Consider the following 20,422-nt stretch of genomic DNA (forward strand, 5'->3'; position numbering starts at 1 on the left):
ACATTGTGACAATCTGGTGTAAGGAGCTGATCATATTTAATGTAACATTTAGTTTTCTAATCATTATGTTTTCATAATGAAAACATTATGTTTTCTAATCTTTTCTGAATATACTTTTAAGTCATTGTTCTTATACATTGGCTCAGTAAGCCATGGTCTAAAGCAAATAAGCAGTATTGCTAGTGCAGGCTGCTAAATGCACCAGCTGTTTTCTTCCCTATGGAAACTTCCCAAGCGGAAACCTGCAAACCAGTGCTTGTGGTTTGATTCTACCCAAACAAAGGGGAAAGCCAAGGACAAACCTTGAGTACTGTTTGTGGTTTGTCTGGGGAGAGAGAAACCATTGAGTGCTAGTTCACACATTACACTAAGGTTTGTCAGAGCTACAAAAGCTCTTCTGGAGAAATAACTGAACAATGCTATAATAGGAGTCTTCTCTTCCTAATATGACTTCCAAATAAACCTCTACCTATCTATATGTATATAAAATGGCAAAGCTTGATATATTCCATCCCGATTGGTTAAACCAGGAAAGTCTTAGCAGCACCGTACAGTCAGATCTTGCACAGCACAGATGTAACTCTTTTAAATTTTCCTTTCCTTTTAAATAGTGTTCTGGGAAATAATCAACAGACTTAATTGTTAGTGAAATTTCCCTGAGATAATTCAGAAAACTGCCTACCTCTAATATTGGTTATACTTTTTGCTGTCAGCAGTTCACTGTGTAATCATATCATTTCTATCTCACAAGGAAAACGTTGCCGTGGTTGGAAGATATAGCCACAATATCCAGTTTTGAGCTTTAAGTTTCTTGAAAAAAAAACACAAAATCAAATGAAAATATTACACTTTAAGTACTCTTCTTGACTTTCCTAGCATAACTGATCAAGTATTTATTGAAACAGGTTTCTTCCAAACAATTTCACATTTGTAACTGCACAGAACCTGTTGTCAAATACCCCTAGAATACATGCAGATAAATAGTGATATAGAAATAAACTACCTGACATATTCATGGGGCCATCCATATATTCTATATAATTGTGTATTTATCTTTATTGTAAAACCACATGTGGAAAAGGTTGCAGTTTTCCAAATGGTACATATATGTGGAGAGAGAGAGAGAATTGTTAAATTGTTTTTCAACAAATTATAAACATAGCACACAAGTTTCCTTGTTTCATTAGTCTTTACTTCTGAATCAGTTGCAAAGGTACTTTTCTCTACCCTTTTCAAAGCACTGAGTTTCCTTTTTGGAAATATCACATAGTAACATTGTTTTAATTATGTTAACAAGTTTACTAATATGTAACCATCCTTTCTTGGAGCCATATGTAAACATGCCCATTGTCCACAGGGATTTCAAAAGATTCAGGAGATAGTTTCCAACACAAGGGAACTCTGCCTACAAATCATTCTCCACTTTATAACAGAACAGGCTTGTCTAACCCTTGTGTTCATTCAGCTCCATGGATACACCCAGATCAGGACAAGCTCAAACGATGAGGTTTTTGGTACTGCAAACCACTTTAGGAAACCATTTCTTTGCAGCTCAAAACTATGGAATCCTGTTCTTTGCCAACGACACAGTTTTTGGAAGAGGGGATCTATGTTTGAAATTACATTATCTTTTCCTAAATAAATGTTTGTTTCATTGACTAGTTCTTTATCTGGGTCATTTAAAGCTCTTGGCAAAACCGCAAGCCTTGTCTGATTGCTGAGAGCCAAAGTTTAACATAAAATAGAGGATATATCATGGATTAGAAAACCATCTAGAAGCTCCAAGGGAAGTTTGCAAAGAATCACATCAACTTCCACCTTACCGTCAAGGGATGATAAGGAACCCCTACTCACCTGGGTGCAAGGTGGAGAGGTAGCAATCTGACTCAGGCTGCAGTGCTAAACACACATCCAGCCCTATCCTAGACATATTAATTGAGAGCTAAGTCACAGAGTCCAAGAGAAGTACGACTAGGATTGCAACCCATGCTGAAATCCAGTTGAACCAAACACATCTTGGTTTGTGCAGCTAACTTCACTCTGGGTGTCAAAAACAGTTCTAAAAGTGACAAGCAGTAGAATCTGCAGCAATATTTGGTAAGGTCATGTGCTTTTATTGTAAAACTGCAAACAGATCTTGTTGCAAAATGACAAGTTCTTTCAGAAAAAAAAGACTCAAGGAGGAAATCTAGCTAATCTTGAGCTCAATCTGCATTTGGCAAATTCCCACTGTCTTAAGTGATTGATTGATTGATTGATTGATTGAATGATTGACAAGAAACGCTTAGACATGTTTCATAATGTTTGCCAAGAAGGGATGCACAATCTAAAAATAATAACAGTAGGAATGCTATCAGCTAAGACGATAATTCAGCAGAATTTTTAAAAATACAGTTTTAAAAAAATAGTTGGAAACAGGAAACCAAGTAAGACTGATTTGTTTTTTTTTGGTAAAGTCTAAATAACAATTAAATATAATGAATGTACAGTTAGTTTCTCAAGTAACCTAACAGAACAGTCAGTTTGGTGATATGCTCCCAATTAAAACCTGAATGCTACATATAAGACAGCTGTAGAAGTTCAGACTCATATTTTTTTTATTAAAAGTTACTGTACTATCAAAATTAATCAAGCACACTGGACACCCAATTACTTTTATTTATTTTATTTCAATTAGAGATATCTGTCAGATCCTTCTAATGCCTATGCTTGAGAACTCTGAAAATCCTATTTCTTTAGTTTTGCTATATTTTTCTCTGGGGGAAAAATACATATGGAATCCTTTAATGGTTGGACAGATACTGTATTTGCTTCCATGAACAGTTCTGTCATGCCAGTGAACTAATTGCTGATTACATTCAGCAGCAAATAATTCACGAATAATGTTACATATAAATAAAATAAATCCCACCACCACCATGGATTTCACATAGAAGCAAACAGTTTCTCCTAATACCACAAATTTACTGTGTTTCTGAAATCTCTGTGTACTAAGACTTGCAAACTGTTTGATACACACACTCTGTTCCATGGATTACACTCGTTTGATTTAGCACTCATATACACTTTTTGATAGATAGAGCAAAGAACAGATTCACAAAAGGTGAGCTTGCTCCAATTAAACAAATACAATCACTAAATGGAGAGGCAATAATATGCCTTGGCAATCTGCACATGGAATTCAGGCTTGCTATAATTTTACACACTGTATACAAAAAGATGGGACACAGGTGGTGCTGTGGTCTAAACCACAGAGACTAGGGCTTGCTGATCAGAAGGTCGGCGGTTTGAATCCCCGTGACGGGGTGAGCTCCCATTGTTCGGTCCCAGCTCCTGCCCATCTAGCAGTTCGAAAGCACATCAAAGTGCAAGTAGATAAATAGGTACCACTCCAGTGGGAAGGTAAGCGGCGTTTCCGTGCGCTGCTCTGGTTCACCAGAAGCAGCTTAGTCATGCTGGCCACATGACCCGGAAAAACTGTCTGCAGACAAATGCCTGCTCCCTCGGCCTATAGAGTGAGATGAGCACACAACCCGAGTCATCTGCGACTGGACCTAACGGTCAGGGTTACCTTTACCTTTTTATACAGATAGATACCTGTGTCAAAGACGGAATTTATTTTCATCTGGTATGATTTTTAAAAAATCAAATAAATGAAATCTGTTCACTGTGTTGAAGGGTCCCCAACCTTTTTTTGGGCCCAGGGCATATTTAGAAATCTAATGAATTGTTGTGGACACCACAAAACATCAATTGAGGACCCAATAACGGTAATCCACCCCCAGGGAACAAAGTGCTAGTCTTTTATGGGTGTAAAAACTGTGCAGGGCAACATTCTGATATTGTAAAATTGGTCACAACTGTATTGATTTCAGGTGTAGGTAGGCTTTGGCTCAGGCATTGGGTGTATATCCATTCTCAGGCCCCTGTTGGGGTGGGATGAACGCCTAAGCAGGGTCAAACCTGGAGTAGAAGGACCACCTCAAGACAAGGGTCTACTTATGTGGCCCTCTGAGGCTGCCATTGGAAGTTCTGTGGCCCATCTGCCCCATTCTTGGCTTCTGGACAGAGACATCACTCTAGACCCCTCCAATGGTGCACCCTGTAGCCAACTGTAATCCTGTACCCAATGACCGCCTGCTTAAATAAGGAGGCTTAGCAGCCTCCCAATTGGTTAACAATGACTTTGGTGAGCTATCTTGTCCTCCTTTGCGACCAGCCATGGGAAATCCCCAGAAGCTGGTCACAAATAGAAAGGCCCTTCTTCTGCATTGATGGGCTGCAACCACTGCCCATTCCAGTATCAGGTAAGCTGCCATTTCACAGAAGAAAAATGGGCAGTGCTCAGAACTTCACCCTTAAACAGGCAAAACATCCACAACCCTCCCGAAACAAATACAATACAATACCACTGAGCAATGGCCGTTTTCTGGTCACCGACTACAACAGGCCTCCTTGCATACATTATATTCTTCAAAGGACCACACACTATATGTGCCAGAGAAGTGTCTCTGGGTGATGTGTATAATGTTTGATGTTTTATAATGTGCCTAGGGGCAGCGCTGCCCCCAAAAAGTCACCCACCTTGCCAAGCATCTCCAAGGATACTTTCCCTATGTCTGCTCACCAAAAGCTGTTCCTCCCTGCTCTAGGGCAGCTTTATCCATGTACGACCATTTTATCAGTCCAGTGGCTGCATAAGATGCACTATACCTCTGAATACTAGGCAGACGATTACCCTGATACATTTGGCTAATGACCCCACATCTGCTTTTGCCAGAACAATTTTACAGGAAGTAAACAAGTCAGTCTGAGAGAGAGAAGTGACTTGCCTGTAGCAGTAAGAACTGGGTAAGTGTTGATGTGTGTTCGAACAACAAACCCTCGAAATCAAATCCCCATCAATTAAATTCTACTGAAATCAATTTCCATCTCAGATCCCTCTGGAAATTTTCTCCTTCAGTTAATGTACCCTCCTCACCCCCCCCCCCACTTTTTTACACCTAGATTATCTCCGCTATTTATTCCCCCTTAAACGAATATCCCCACGTCATTCAGTTGTTTCACAGTTCCTCTCCAAACCATTTCGCCTTCCAAAAATTGATACCCAACAAAAGTATTAATCTGTCAAAACGTTATTTACATGCACCACAATTTCATAAAGACATATCATCACTGCATACAATATATACATTCACAATATTTACACACAATAAAAAAACCCCACATAATAACCAAAAGGACAAATCACTGGCTAACTGCAATATTACTGCTTTTTCTTTAAATGTCTGCGTAAGCCTGGCAGCATAGAAATGTTTTCAACAAAGGTTAAAAAATTAATACTGAAGACACCTGCCAAATCTCTATTGGAAGACTGCATTCCACAAGACTGGAGCAATAAAACTGAGATCCTGGTGTCGTGTTGATGTCAAACGAGCCTTATCAACCGGCTATGCTGCTATAGATGATATCATTCATGATATCATTCATCGAGCTGTGATGGTAGGGATCAGGTACACCTTAAGTACTCTGGAGTTAAGTTTGTAACCAGGGCTTTGTAAGGTTCTTTGTAAACAAGAACCTTGAACCTGGCTCAGTTGTATTAATTTCATGCTTCCTTCCCCAAAAACACATTTGCATTTTCCCCTCTCTGACCCCTCTTAAAGAGACAAGATTCCCCGTTTTCTCACAGAGGCAAAAACCCTGTCTTTGCAGTGTGATCCAAAATGTCTCTATTTCCTTGCCTTCTCCAGTTTCTAGAAGAAAGAAAGCAATACCATTTAAGGTAAAGGGGAGGCCCAAGTAGCTGCTGTGCAATTAGCAGACAAAGCCATACCTCATTGCCCAGATTAGCCAGGCTGCCTGTATCATTGAACCCTGTTCCATACTGCATAGGCACCCGTTTGTAGCTCAACAACCATCTTTAGGATTGGGGAAACTGGGAACCCATTTAGTGCACTGGCAAACCTGCTTAAAAAAAAGTTAAGATATTTCATAATTGATCCAGTCGTGTACATGTGCATTGATTCTTAATTATTGTTCAACCCTCTTTCATCATGGCAGATTTGGTACACTGTTTGCATTAAGAATATACAGTTGCCTATTAATCAAAGTAGCATTTGAACTCTGGCAATTGGTCTGGCTGCTCTCAGTCACAGTTAATATAAATGATGTCCATTCAAGAATGGAGTCGTGCAGACATCCAGAGAGTTAGAAATGGGTGTAGTGCATATATTTGGACTCTACGGATAGGAGCTTCAGGTCAAGAATGTGAAATGTACATTCCCCAACCTTCTTTTTTTCCAACTAGGAGACAATCAGCCCATTCTCTATTCCCAAATTCATTGGGTTTATTTATATTTTAAACAACTCAGAAATGAAAGACATGCTGTATCAAGCAAAGGATGGACGCCAAGGTGAAAAGGTGCCCTGCATGAATTTTTAAAAAAGGAAAAAAAGACAGGTATAGGCTGGTCTTTTTATTCCTAATGGAATTAATACATGAATCATGACTTTAATAAGTGCCATCTGTTTGTTAATTGTACTTTGCAAAGCACCAGGATTTTGCTTTCTTGTTTAATAACAAAACAAGTTAGCGGCTACAAAGGAAAGTGCAGATGTCGTGAAACACCGGGATCCTACATCTTGAGTGTTAGGAAAATCATGGTTAATGCTATGCACATATTAATTGTTTCTGTTTCCAGGATCTAGTACTTAACTCGTGGCATAAAAACTGTACTAAAACATAGCTAATATTAATTTTTTAATAGCAGTTGCATGATCCTTACATTAGAAAAATATTCATTTGCAAATGATCCATGTGGGCTGACACAGAGCATGGTCAAGGTGCTAAACAATGGTGCTGGCTTGCTGAAGCTCAGCATATTATCTGGCTCTGGTCAGTATATGGATGGGAGAATCAATGGGACTCAATGCACATCTAAGTATGCTGTATTTGTATGCAAACCTAAATATGGTGCCTTTGACAAACTATGTTGAGTATTTTGAGACATCATATTTTATCTATAGCATCCCACATGAACCTATAAGCCCATTTGCACAATTCAGCCAGCCAGCATTAAACATTTTAAATTCTGATTGGTATCAATGGGAGATTTCCGTGCAATCAATCCTATGCATGCTTACGATGCCTACTCAGGAACACGGTGGGATGTACTTCTCAGTAAACACAGGAATACACTGTTAAACACATGCATAGCTACAGACCTTTACTGCATGCTGGATTGTGTCCACTCTTTATTCGTATTTCATTGTTTTTCAGACACTTCAAGAAGGTGATAATATTCCAGTAGTGTTTCGCCTGAGGCATAAATTCATACTAATATCTCAAGGTTGCCATGTATCTAAGGCTATGAAAAGTTGTAGGATATGACCAAAAATATAGCAAAATCTATCATTTCTCCACAATTGCTCACAGGCCTGATAAATGGTCAACATTTTCAAATCACTCCCTTATTTTGAAACAGGGTTTCATGGGTGCACTGGGAACCCAAACCAAGCAAGAAGAGGGCAAGCAGTAGTATTTCTTGTAATATGTTTAAAAACACACACAACGCAAGACGAAATGGTTAAGTCGGCTATGATAAAATGGGCACAGGACATCGGGCATAACATTATGTTTGAGGACTGGGAAAGGTTGTGGACCACTGGGTTGAGTTTCACTGCATGTAATGCTTTGAAAGAAAATGTAATGAAAATGATATACAGATGGTACATGACCCCAGTTAAACTTGCCAAAATATACCATTCGTCTGATAACAAATGTTGGAAATGTAAAGAAAATGAAGGAACATTCTTTCACCTCTGGTGGACTTGCCCTAAAGTGAAGGCCTTCTGGGAAATGATATATAACGAGTTGAAAAAGGTGTTTAAGTATACCTTTACCAAGAAACCAGAGGCTTTTCTTCTGGGCATTGTCGACCAGAAGGTGTTAAAGAAAGATAGAACATTTTTCATGTACGCAACAACAGCAGCAAGGATACTACTTGCTAAGAACTGGAAAACTCAAGATCTACCCACACTGGAAGAATGGCAGATGCAACTGATGGACTATATGCAACTAGCGGAGATGACCGGCAGAATCCGAGACCTGGGAGAAGAAAGGATTGAAGAAGATTGGAAGAAATTCAAGACCTACCTGCAGAAATATTGTGATTTAGTGGAATGCTAAGAAAGATGCTTGGGTATAAATAATTGGCCATCATTAAAATAGATTAAGAATTGATATTTAAACATGTGGTTATAGATTTGGAAATAAGATGATAATTTGCTTGACAAAAATTATTAAAGATGTAAATGGGAGCGGGAGACGTGAGGAAGCTCAAGAATATTATGAAACTTTGTTAAAACAAAGCAATAATGTTTATTATTATTGTATTCTCTTTTTTTAAAAAAAACCTTAATAAATATTTATTAAAAAAAATAAAAAAAATAAAAACACACACAACAGCCCATCACGCATCCAACAAGCTCCTTCCAAACCACTAGAGACAGTTAGTTTACTGGCCTAACAGGCATCTATGCGTAGGTAACAGAACTTTCTCTTCTTCTCCTGTTCCCTTCCGCTCCCTGCATCCCCTCAAAATTGGTGGGGTGGGGGAATGCTCTGGAGCATATTTGGAGAGTGCAGAGGAAGGAGAGGAGATAGAAGTACCATTGTGCCACTAGATCTATGCATTCAGAGCACTGGATAAGACCCCCAAAGTCTGCACACATCATATGCATTGTCCTTAACTGCCACTGAGCCATGGTAAAACTGAGCACCATGTGAAGATACAAACTCTTGGTTGCCAGAGGAAGCTAGCAATCCAACACTCTTCCATTCTCCCTGAGTCTTACCATGGAGAACTGACTGACTTTGCAAGGGCAGTAGTGGTGGAACTTTCACACACAAATTTTCTTGCTCCGTTGGAAGTTTTAAGGGAGGATGTCCAGTGGAAGGTGAAACACAGGGAGGACATATGGACCTGATTCTCCAGTGAAGAGGTGAAGAGGGGATAAAGGAAGAGGATAAGCAGTGGAAGCTGAGCAAATAAAGAAAGAACCCAATTTTTCCCACCCACAGGTGACTTGCCTGAGCCCCTCTGTGAGACTTAGGCACTTCCCAGACAACAGTGACTTTCTTCTGAGCTGGCTCCAGCTTAGATTCAAAGGGAAGGTAAAGCAAAGGGGGAGGGATTCTTTCTTTCTTTTTTACAAACCACATATTATTTTAATAGCTCTACATTTAAATGCCACTGTTTAAAACTTAGATTTAGCAATGCATTTCCCCTCACTCAACCATTTCCTCTGCAGTTTAGCCGTTTCAGATGGACAGAACAGGAAGGGTCCTGTTGCTATTACACAAAATGGCAAAACTCTCATTAACTGAGGTGGAAAGAGATAATTAGCCCCAAAGGATAATGTGGTAGGGAAAAATAAACTACTGTAATACGCAGTTGAAAAACAATCAAGTAAGAAGTGTTCATTTCTGTCTCACACGACTTGCATATTATAAAAACACATGAAGATGGCAATTTTTGTCGCAAAACGATAAAAAATTCCTCTTTCCGCTAATGTTTATTAAGGTGAATTCTGGAGAAAATTCATACTAAATTACACTGAGAAAAACGTGAGTCATTGTTCCAGCTCATGATGGTCCTTAATTTAGCTTCAAAACAAGAGCAATGAAGTACTAAAGCAATGCATTTGTGAGAAAAATATCTCTTGTGATGATGTTAAACTTGGGGCTTATGTTTTAATGATTTGCAGGGCTTTTTTTTCAGTCAGAACTCACTGGAACCTCTCAGGTGGGCCCCATTGCTATTCTAAGAGAATGAAGAAGGTGTTCATGGTGAGTTCCAGCACCGTTTTTTCTAGAAAAATAGCACTGATGATTTGTTAGGCTGTAATTAGCTGTTGTTTCCAAGATCTCTCTTATAATTTGAAGAGACAAAGTGTGCAGTACACATGGAAAAAACACTTAAAATATTTTTTGGCAGCTATACTTTCATTTCTCATGTAAAATATTGATTCCCTCTGCCTACCACCATATAGCCAACTGCTTTATACTTTGATACCCAAACTATTCAGCAGTATCCCAATCATGATGAACTACAAGTAGCTAGCATATTCATTATGACTAGTATCCAACCAAATCATATAAGTTGTTCTGAAAGGTCTGGATGAGGCATCCAATGTACCATCTGGTCTGATTTTGTGGACTCTTTTTGAGGGCTAAAGAAGAGACATAAATTGCCTCCTTTCATCTTGTTGCTTCCTCTATACTCAACTCTTTTGATTCTAGAGAAATCAAACTATCTGAGTCTATGTCAGTAACATCATGAAGGAGAGGACAGCCTGCAACATTTTATTGGAACAAAGCTTCAAATTAAAGTTAACCAGTTAGAAAAGACAACAACATTGAATGGCAACTATTTTCAAAGACTGAGAGAAGCTGATATGCATTGGAACAATTGGTGCATCTGTATTAAAATCATTTTTCAAGAATTTCCATATAAGTTTGCTCCAGGGGGAAAAACCATAGAATATTTTCAGTTGCCAAAACTGCCATTTGCAATTAAAAATTAAAGCTGCAGCACTCATCCCATGCAGGCAATTATCTAAAGGTAGCTGGCAGTCGTCATTGTTTACGGTGCCGCTGCTGTGTCATGACTTCATTAATCTGGGAATTTATATTTTAATAGATTTAACATTGTCAGATTTATTTTCAGCTAGGCTCATATTTGAATCACACTCACAAATAACAGTAGCAAAAACCCTGCTTTCTTGGCATTCCTCCAAACTACCTCACCATCTCATTTTTGGAGCGTTATAGTCCAACAGAACAAAATCATTAAGGGTGACAAAAAAGAAATTGCATAAATTTTTATTGAAACTGCTAGAAACACTAATTAACATACAGATACCAACTTCCATAAGTCGCATCTTATTCTACATTCCCAGTAAATACAGCATCCCTAGAAGATGTTACTGGTCACTACAGTATAGCATGTACATCCCTGAAACTTGATATAAATCCATCCTTCGCATGTATTCACTAAAAAGGCTATTTTTAAAACAACCATCCAAAGCAGTTGCATCTTTGCAGTAGTAACCCAATATTCCACAAAGGGAATACACATACATCTGCAAAATTCAATCACAACTACTCACAAAACAAATTGAACTTCATGGGCTTCACTGTAAGGTTAGGAACTGAAGCATAAACTCCAACCCTGAAGGACCCTCCTCTTCAAGTCCTGTCCTACTTCAGCATAACTTTCATTTTATTGAAAGGTGCACCTCTTTGTCAAGCAATGGAGTGCAGTGTTGATTTTAAGACTGTTTTACTTTTGTTCCTGCCACCATATCAATTCTGTTGACAATTCCGATGTTCAGCTGGTTGATGTTTCATTGTTTCAGATTTAAACACACTATTCATTACAACTTTTAGTGAATATATAATCCATTCTGGTACCCTTGGGTGCTCTAGATACCTGCAATGGGTAGGTAAGTTCCTACTTAAGCGTCTATTAAATTGTGCTCTGAGGCTGCTCAGTGGAATAAACATCCACAGGCTTGCAACTGAGTGTACAGAATAATGCAAATCTCCTTAGGTATCTTAAGACTGATTTGTTGAGTAATAAAAGTTTGATTAGTATATTACAGTAAAACTGTGTTTAGTAATTACTACCATTATTGAGGGACTCATATGTTGAATTACAACTGTGTAATCCAGGCGGGTGCTATTCAAGCTCTTAATGATCAAAAACAATTTGTCACAACAGGTGATGTATTCATCATCAGGGGAATAAAGTATTTTGTTGAAAGTCCAGTGAAGGAAACATATGAGGAACAGACAGCAAAATCTAATTCTTCAATTTGGATATTTGCTAAGACTTTTCCTTATCTTTTAAAGACATTTAAACAGTCCTCTCAATCTTTAATGAGAGCTTTGGAGCCTAGCATGTCTATACATTTATTTTTCCCTAAGTTCCTTTCAATCAATTCAAAAACTTAAAAAGCTACTTTCCAAGCAAAATCTAAGCAAGTAAGATTTATACAAATACAAAAGCTACTGAAATTGAGAATTAGGGGGGGGCACCTTGAAAACCCATGCAATCTGTTGACTGCCCCAACAAATGTTTATACTGTTTTTAATGTGCATTCATTCAGAAACCATGAATAAAGTATCTAAAAATAACCAAGGAGACAAAACTGTTACAGGAGACTGAGTGAACAAGCAAACATGAATCTAAGTGAATGAATGGATGCGCCAGGGATGCAATACACTCATTCAGAGATATTCAAAGCCCAAGGGAGAAGAAAACATTTGCTTCCGATCATTCTCTCAATTAGATCTTTTCTTCTCTTCCTGTTTTTTCCTTTTTGCCCTACGGATGATACCAAGCCAGACTCCATAAAATTGATCCCTAAATGAAGCTGTGAATTAGCTTTCAAAATATCTTGCAAAACTCCTCTTTCACGTGTTCCTGAGCTTTGTTCCGAAGGGCTAACAACTATATTTATACCCTATACATAATCAAGTTCCTAACTTCAGAATACTTCAGATTGTCAGTGCTCTGTCTGACAGTTGAGCCAAATATATATAGACAGATCACACATTTGCAGTCGACATTAAGCACAAAAAAGACAGAACTACCATTTTTTAAATTTCAGGCTACCAGTCACTAGCACGTGTAAAAGCTGTACTTGACTGATAAACATTCAGTAAGTGTTGAAAGCACAACTTAATTTCTCTTAATTTAATTTCAAGTGTTATATGGTGGTTAAGCATAGTTAAAGGGTTTAGAAGCGGTTTTGCATATGCACCCCAAGGTAACTTATACTTTCCCTGTGCCAGCTATCATTCCTTTTGGTAGGAATTGCATAGAACATGTTATACCATTGCAGGCAGAAGGGACTAGAAGAATAACGACCCACGCATCCAACCCAGAAGCCAAATACTAATACTAGGATAATGGAATAACTATAACCTATGGCTAATGTTGGGACGTGGGTGGCGCTGTGGGTTAAACCACAGAGCCTAGGACTTGCCGATCAGAAGGTTGGCGGTTTGAATCCCCGTGACGGGGTGAGCTCCCGTTGCTCGGTCCCAGCTCCTGCCCACCTAGCAGTTTGAAAGCACGTCAAAGTTCAAGTAGATAAATAGGTACCGCTCCGGTGGGAAGGTAAACGGCATTTCCGTGTGCTGCTCTGGTTCGCCAGATGCGGCTTAGTCATGCTGGGCACATGACCCGGAAGCTGTACGCCAGCTCCCTCGGCCAGTAAAGCGAGATGAGCGCCACAACCCCAGAGTCAGCCACGACTGGACCTAATGGTCAGGGGTCCCTTTACCTTTACCAATGGCTAATGTTAGAAATTGTCAGATAGAATAATCACAATAAACCTTCAACAGAATTGAAGGAAGGAAATCTACAACACTCCCAACCTATGGCTCTCTCACATAAAAAGCTCCTTTGGAGAAAGTGTTATAAATTGAGGTTTGCATATAATTCAGGAATATCACAAATCCCGAGGTAATGCAGGATGTCTCTGAGGTGTTTGGGGCTTGTCAGAGGCAAAGCCTTTCCCCTTCTCCTTCCTTTTTCCTTATATATTGTCTCTGTTTAGATTGTAAGCCTGAGGGCAGGGAACACGCTATTAATGATTTTTCCAAGTACATCTGAGATACTTTTTAGCTAAAGCTAAACGCCTTAAGTAAACAAAGCAGGATCCTACAAGCCAGGTACGAGTGAAATAGGGACTCAATGATCCAGACAACAACAAAAAATGTATCTGCTGAAATCTAAAGCAATTCTCCAAACTTACCATTATGCTATACAGTGGTACCTCGGGTTAAAGTACTTAACTCGTTCCGGAGGTCTGTTCTTAACCTGAAACTGTTCTTAACCTGAAGCACCACTTTAGCTAATGGGGCCTCCTGCTGCTGCCGCGCCGCCGGAGCACAATTTCTGTTCTCATCCTGAAGCAAAGTTCTTAACCCGAGGTACTATTTCTAGGTTAGCGGAGTCTGTAACCTGAAGCGTATGTAACCTGAGGTACCACTGTAGTTGGATGATAGGGGAAGGGTGAGCAAAACCTAGAGTGAAGAGAGGGTGTGGAGGAAGAGCTTCACTGTGATTGACAGGTCTAGCTTGTAAAAGGAAGGAATTATTTTACTGGTGCTCTCCAATTCCAGTACTTGTGGAGGAATATCAGCTTTCCAAGGTATATCTCTAAGCAATAGAGGAAGGAGCAAGGTGGGAACCACTGCTCTCCCAGCCTCCCAACACAGTGGGTCAGTGCCGCTTACCGAGAGGGGAGGCGTGAGAGGCTTGCAATGGTGAGTAGCGGTGGAGCCAATCCAACACTGCTAGGTGCCACACCAAGCTCCCCTCTTGGAAAGTGACAGCCACCGATTGTACCTGGAAGACAGGAGAGCAATAGTGCAGCAGCCCACCAGGCACTTCTGCCTCTAAGCTAAAGGAAGATGCCAGGACAGAGAGAGAGGGAGAGGGATCTCTCTTTGGTAATTGAAAGGCCTACCATGCAACCAGAGGGAGCGATTTTACATGGAAAGTGAACCCTTTTTAGTTCTTTTCACTCCAAAATTAAAGGTTCCTGGCACAAAACTCCCTGGACCTATTTCTCTGCAATGTGGCAAATTCTTACCCAGAAGCTAATTCCTCATGTCTGCAATTTTCAGGCCACTTGGCCACAAAATACAAAGGTAGACTGATTCCTTGTGTACACACCTTGAAAAACAGTGATCCTTCTGAAATTTAGCAGGTATCATTATCTCAGGGGGGCAACTCTGTCTGCAAATTTCATCCAATTCTGGCTGAAAATAATAATAAACAACTTATTGGGGGGGGGGTGATGTTCCTGAGTTCTGCAAAAACCAACCAGGCTGCCCCCCCCACCTTTAATCCTACGGCGCTGTGTCACAAATGTTCACAACTTTTGTGCCTCACAGCAGTTTGAATACCTGCCTCCCCAAAGGACAAAGACAAAATCTATGTTCCTTCCCCGCTCACAACATTTTGCTTTAAGCCACAAACTTTTTTTTTCTGGAGAGTGGTAGTGCTGGGTGCAACTGATGCCATCTTGTACAGAGAGGCATGGGTGTGTGGCAAAAGGCATGTGGGGAGGGGGAGGGGAGGGTGCTGCTTATGCGGACTGTCATCTGGTCAGCATCTCAAATGTACACACCTAGACTTTACTATGAATTCAACTAGGCTACAGTCAGATTAATGATGGCTTGGAGGAAGACACAACAAATAGCAGTATTTCATAAGAAACTACAGAGTACCTTTGGATTGTGGCTAAAGTCATGTGCACATGGTTTCAAAAACCAGGAATGGACAATGGCGGCAAGAGTCTTAATAGCACAAGGATGGAAGAATAAGGAAATCCCGACGAAAGAACTGTGGCAAGAAAAACTGATGGACTATGCGGAATTGGCAAAACTGACACACAAACTACGTGACAAGGATAACTGTGATTTTAAAGATGAATGGGAACCTTTTACGAAATACTTGAAGAAGCAACAAAATGAACTGGACTCTTTGGCAGGTTTTGCATAAACATTCACAAACTCTTTATTGTAATATATAGATAGATAATTTGAGGATCTTTACAATTTTACTACATGCAGACAGAAAGATGTGTTGAGAAACCAGAGAAAGGAGCTGAGGGAAGTCTGGGGGTGTGGTGGGAGGTTTAGGGGGGAGGGGGAGCTGGAAAATGGAGGGGGGGACAATGTGGATGATGTATTTTTGTTAAAATTATTGTGTTGAAATATCTAATAAAAATTAAAAACAAAAACAAAAACCAGCAATGGAAGTGTACTAAAGCCAAAAAGTAAGCAGGCACAGCCAGCCATTGGGGTGGACAGGAAAAACTGCACTTAGTCTCCCATATACAGTTACAACTGACTGCAGGTGCAGATGCTCTGCTCCAAATTCACTTTTAAAAACACACACAGATCAAACAGCAACTACACTACTATGAAAAGTACGTGTGGAAAGGCCCTCACTTCTGTCAAAAGGAAAAATGGAGCAGATTCCAAAACTGCAACAACTACCCTTCTGAATTTTGGAAGGATTCATGCCCTCAGAAGGGGCAACCGTTCTTGTAAACCTCACCTAATTCTGACAACAAATAAATTAGGTTACATACAGCCTCCAATTGGGTCAGAGCTAGATCAGGCTGTTTTATAACCACCAAATTGGGGTCCAAACTGAGTCTTGTAATCAGTGCGTGTATCTAGTTATAAGGTGGTTAGTTTGCTACACTGGGCTAGGGGATGCCTTTCTTCGTGCACACATATGCAAATTGAGATTAAAAAACCTAAGAACTCTGTTATGTCCTGTTATCAGGGGATATAGGAGAAAGTCTGTTCTTCCAAAGGGTTGTATGCTATCTAGCAGCTGTTCATCCTGACAAGAGCTTAAGAAAGAGCTGGAGATGAAAATACTTTAGGTGAATTCAAAGATATTGCTGATATTGTTGGCTGGTGCAGTTCTTTGGTTTCTCAGTTGCTGTACAAAAGCCTGCAAGTTCATGGTCCAGGCCCAACACATTTCAAAAGCAAAAAGCAGCTATTCCCCCTAACTGCTTTCTGCCACTTTCTGAGGCAACTGTAAAACAATTGGCTTTCAGAACAATACTGTCTCAGACAGTGGAAGCAGAACATAAACATCATAGCTAGAAGCCATTGATAGCCTTACCCTCCACTAATTTGCCTAATCCTCTTTTGAAGCCACCCAAGTTGGTGGCCATCGCTAGTTCCTGCAGGAGCAAATTCCATCACTGAACTATGTGTTGTGTAACAGCGTGAAGAAGTATTTTATTTTGATTGTCCTGAATCTTCCAGCTTTCAGCTCAACTGGATGTCCCCGTGTTCTAATGTCATGAGCAAGGGAGAAAAGCTTTTCTCTATTCACTTTATCCACACCACACATAATTGCATACACCTTGATCGTGTTCCCTCTTTACTTGCCTTTTCTCTAAACGAAAAAGTCCTTAATGTTGTAACTTGCCTCCTTGCCCTTTTCTGACTCCTTCCCAGTTCCACAACATCCTTTTCAAAATGAGATGACCAGAACTATAGTGCAGTATTGCATGTGCAGCCACACAACAGATTTGTATAAAGACATTATAATATTGGCAGTTTTATTTCCAATTCCTTTCATAATGACCCGTAGCACACAATTTGCCTTTCTCCATAGCTGCCACACACTGGGTCAATATCTTTATCGAGCTATCCACTACAATCCCAAGGTTTCATTCCTGGTCAATTACCCCCAGTTCAGTTCCCCATGAGTGCATATGTGTATGGAGGGGGGCATGTTTTGCCTTGACACAAATCACTTTACACTTGTTTCTACTGAATCACATTTGCCATTTCACTGCTCGGTTTTATCCTGTAGATATCATATGCAAATCCAGCTATCTCACTGCTCACCCCTAACTCTGTTGCACGGAATGGAAAACTGACTTCAATGGGGATGTAGAAATCATGTAATGCAATATATAAGAAAGTGAACTGTTACGACCTGGGAAATCCATAATTCAAATCACATCTTGCCCATTAACCAGCTAGGTAGCTTTATGCAAGCACTGTTATGAGAACTGATGGGGCATAGTGGCTAGGAGACTGCACTGCTAATCTGCAAGCGTGTGGTCCATGAACTTGCAAGATGGCCTCAGGCAAACCTCAGTCACACCACCCTCACCTGCAGTACAATAATATTCACCTCACTGCTAAGGATTGTGTAAGGATTACAACCAAATAATGCATGTGAAGTGCTTTGAACACTTGAAAGTTCAAGTGCAATATAGAAGTATTCAGCACTATTCTTTCGGCCTCAGACCCCAGTCTGCAAAATGGGGAAAGTAATACTTTACAGGGCTATTGAAACCTCGAAGTACTTTGAACACTTGGATGTTCTATGTAAGTGCTATTATTGTAAATGAAAAGAAGTGTGCGCAATTAGAGTGCTGCATAATGACAGTAAGAACATAGTTTTTAAACACAGTCTTTCTTTTTCCTCAGAACCTCCCTTAATAGCTTATATGGTTGCTTTTGTCATAGTTATGGATTTTACAGCCATTCTATAACTCCGCAATTTCCAATGGAAAACTGCTTTCCTAGAGCCATTCCACAAACCCATTATGGATCATTCTTAAATCGCTTCAGATTTCTCTCCTTTGGACTCATTTGCAGCATGCGTGCATTATTACTGATTCCTCCCTCTGCATTATAGAGAACCAGTATGTCCTACCTTTCCACCCCAACATTCTGAAAAAGTTCTGTTTGTTCCGCCCTTGGGGAAAACCTAAGGCATTACACGCCATATTTAGGATCTTGTTGCCTATTGCACCTTTCAGCACTTCTCAAAAGGGAAGAGCCTGTGCACCTCAGAACATATCAATTCAGACCCTCATTTGCCCCCTGCCAGTGAACCTGGCAGTGCCAGAAAATATTGCCATATGTCCCATGTTTTCAACTACGCAACATCTGGTATCATCACATATCAATTAACATGAAAGAACTGGTCCCCACCTTAACTTTCACCTTCAGGTTTTCACAAGTACAGTCATTTAAGTGAGGCTGTCCATCCTTCTACTATAAGCACAATTAGAAGGGATTAAAGCAGACTCTCTAAGGACACTTTCACACATGACGCATACAGCCTGGTCACATGTATGTCTTCCTTGGAAGTAAGCCACTCTGCATTCAAGAGACTTGCTTCCAGGTAAATGCATAAAGTCTTACATCGTTTTGGATTTATTGGTTATTTATTGCAGTTTTTGTGCCATAATTTGGAAGCCGGCTAGGGTGTGCATTGGGCTTTCATGTTTCTCTGTTCAGCTTCCTGCCTCAAATGAAAGGCATCCACAAGTGTGGACAGGGAGCTTTTAAGGGCATGATGTGTGAGAAGAACCCAAAGAGTGACAAAATGTACGGTATATGGAGAATGTTTTAGGTGCAACCAGCTTTTGTTTTTCTTGCAATAAAGAGTGGGCTAACAAAACAAAACACTTTAAATAGACATTTAAAAACCCAAGTGAAGTCATCCTGAGTAGATGATGCCTCACTTTGAGACAGCACCACATCTGGGCAGCACGCAGAGGCTGCTCATTGCAGAGAACCGTCGCCAAGGTAGTCCAGCAACATCCCACCGCCTTAGAACCCACTGCACTCCTCACCCCCCCACGGGCGCGCGCACCGGCCAGGTGGGCGCCCCTCCCTCCCAGGTGGCCCTATCAACAGCCCCCTGAGCGCGCGTCCCGCGGCGCTACTACTCACACGAAGGCGTGGTAGATGAACGCCCAGCCGCGGGGTCTCTCGAGCACGTTGTAGAGATAGTTTTGCAGCCTCCTGTACTTGGCGTTCCGCCGGTAGGTCGGGTTGCTGCTGTAGGAGAGCGGCTTCCCCAGCAGGCTCATCCGGGCTCCTCGTTTCTTGCCTCGCCGGCTCTCCCGCAAGCCGCCGAGCCCGCCGCCGGTGCCCAAGAGGAGCAAGCCGTCCCCTCGCGAGGGCGCCGAGTTCAGGAGCACCCTGCTCCGGCCAGACTCCACATCCTTCATGCCGCTGCCCCCGCCGCCGCGACACCCCGCCGTGCTGCTCTTCAGCCAGAGCCCGCCGGCGGAGCCGCCCTCGTCGTCTCCTCGGCTGGGGCTGCGGGGCATGGCATCACGGCGGGGGCAAAAGCGGCAGCAGCGGCGGCGCCGGCAGCAGCAGCAGCAGCGGGTCCCCGCTTGGCTGGAGGGCGGAGGCGCGCAGCTTCCTCCGGGCGCTGAGGAGGCGACGAGGAGAAGGCGGGAGAAAAGAGAGTGGGGCGGCTGCAGGAGCCTCGCGCTCTCCCCACAGCTCCCGCCGAGCAGGAAGGGGGCAGGCAGAGCCGTGGGGGCCACCTTGCCACACGCAGCACGCAGCAGGCAGCGCCGAGGCTTCTGAGGCGGGAGAAGAGAAAAAGCGACGGCTCCTCTCAGGCGCGTCCGCTCTCTTCAAGCTCCGGCTCGCTCGCCTCGTTTCCCCCCGCGAGCCGCTTCGCCTCCTCAGATGCCGCCTTTAAAACAAAACAAAAAAAAAACACCGTGTGAAACTTTGGAGTTAAAAGCGAGCGCCTGCGAAGCAACAGAGCGCCGCTCGGCTTTCCGAGCGAGAGGGGCGCATCCACAAATAACACGAGGATAGTGAGTTGCTGCTTTGGAGGTGGAGGGAAGGAGGGAGGGAGAGGAACGACGGGGGGGGGGGTGGCGAGCCCGGAGAAAGAGAGAAGTCTGCTGCTGTCTTGATTTATAGAAATTGGAAAAGGACGGCCAGGAGGGGGGGAAGCCGGGCAGCCTCGGAGAGAGGCAAACTCATGCCCAAGGCTCCTGCTGCCACCTTGGCTTGTCAGCGCAC

General features: G+C 41.6%; 1 protein-coding gene across 2 annotated transcripts in view; it reads right to left on the bottom strand.

The window, feature by feature from the left end:
- Positions 1-20,267, bottom strand: part of KCNQ5 (potassium voltage-gated channel subfamily Q member 5) — a 254,367-nt gene extending 234,100 nt beyond the window's left edge. Inside the window, exon 1 of one of the 2 annotated variants that reach the window (XM_081904870.1) lies at positions 19,322-20,267. In XM_081904870.1, the coding sequence (XP_081760996.1) occupies positions 19,322-19,704 (383 nt within the window). In that variant the 5' untranslated portion in view covers positions 19,705-20,267. The remainder of the gene's footprint in view (positions 1-19,321) is intronic. The other variant, XM_081904866.1, reaches the window with a different exon arrangement.
- Positions 20,268-20,422: the final 155 nt, after the last annotated feature.

This window comes from Podarcis melisellensis (genome assembly GCF_964234715.1).
Source record: "Podarcis melisellensis genome assembly, chromosome: 3".
NCBI classification, from domain to species: Eukaryota; Metazoa; Chordata; class Lepidosauria; order Squamata; family Lacertidae; genus Podarcis; species Podarcis melisellensis.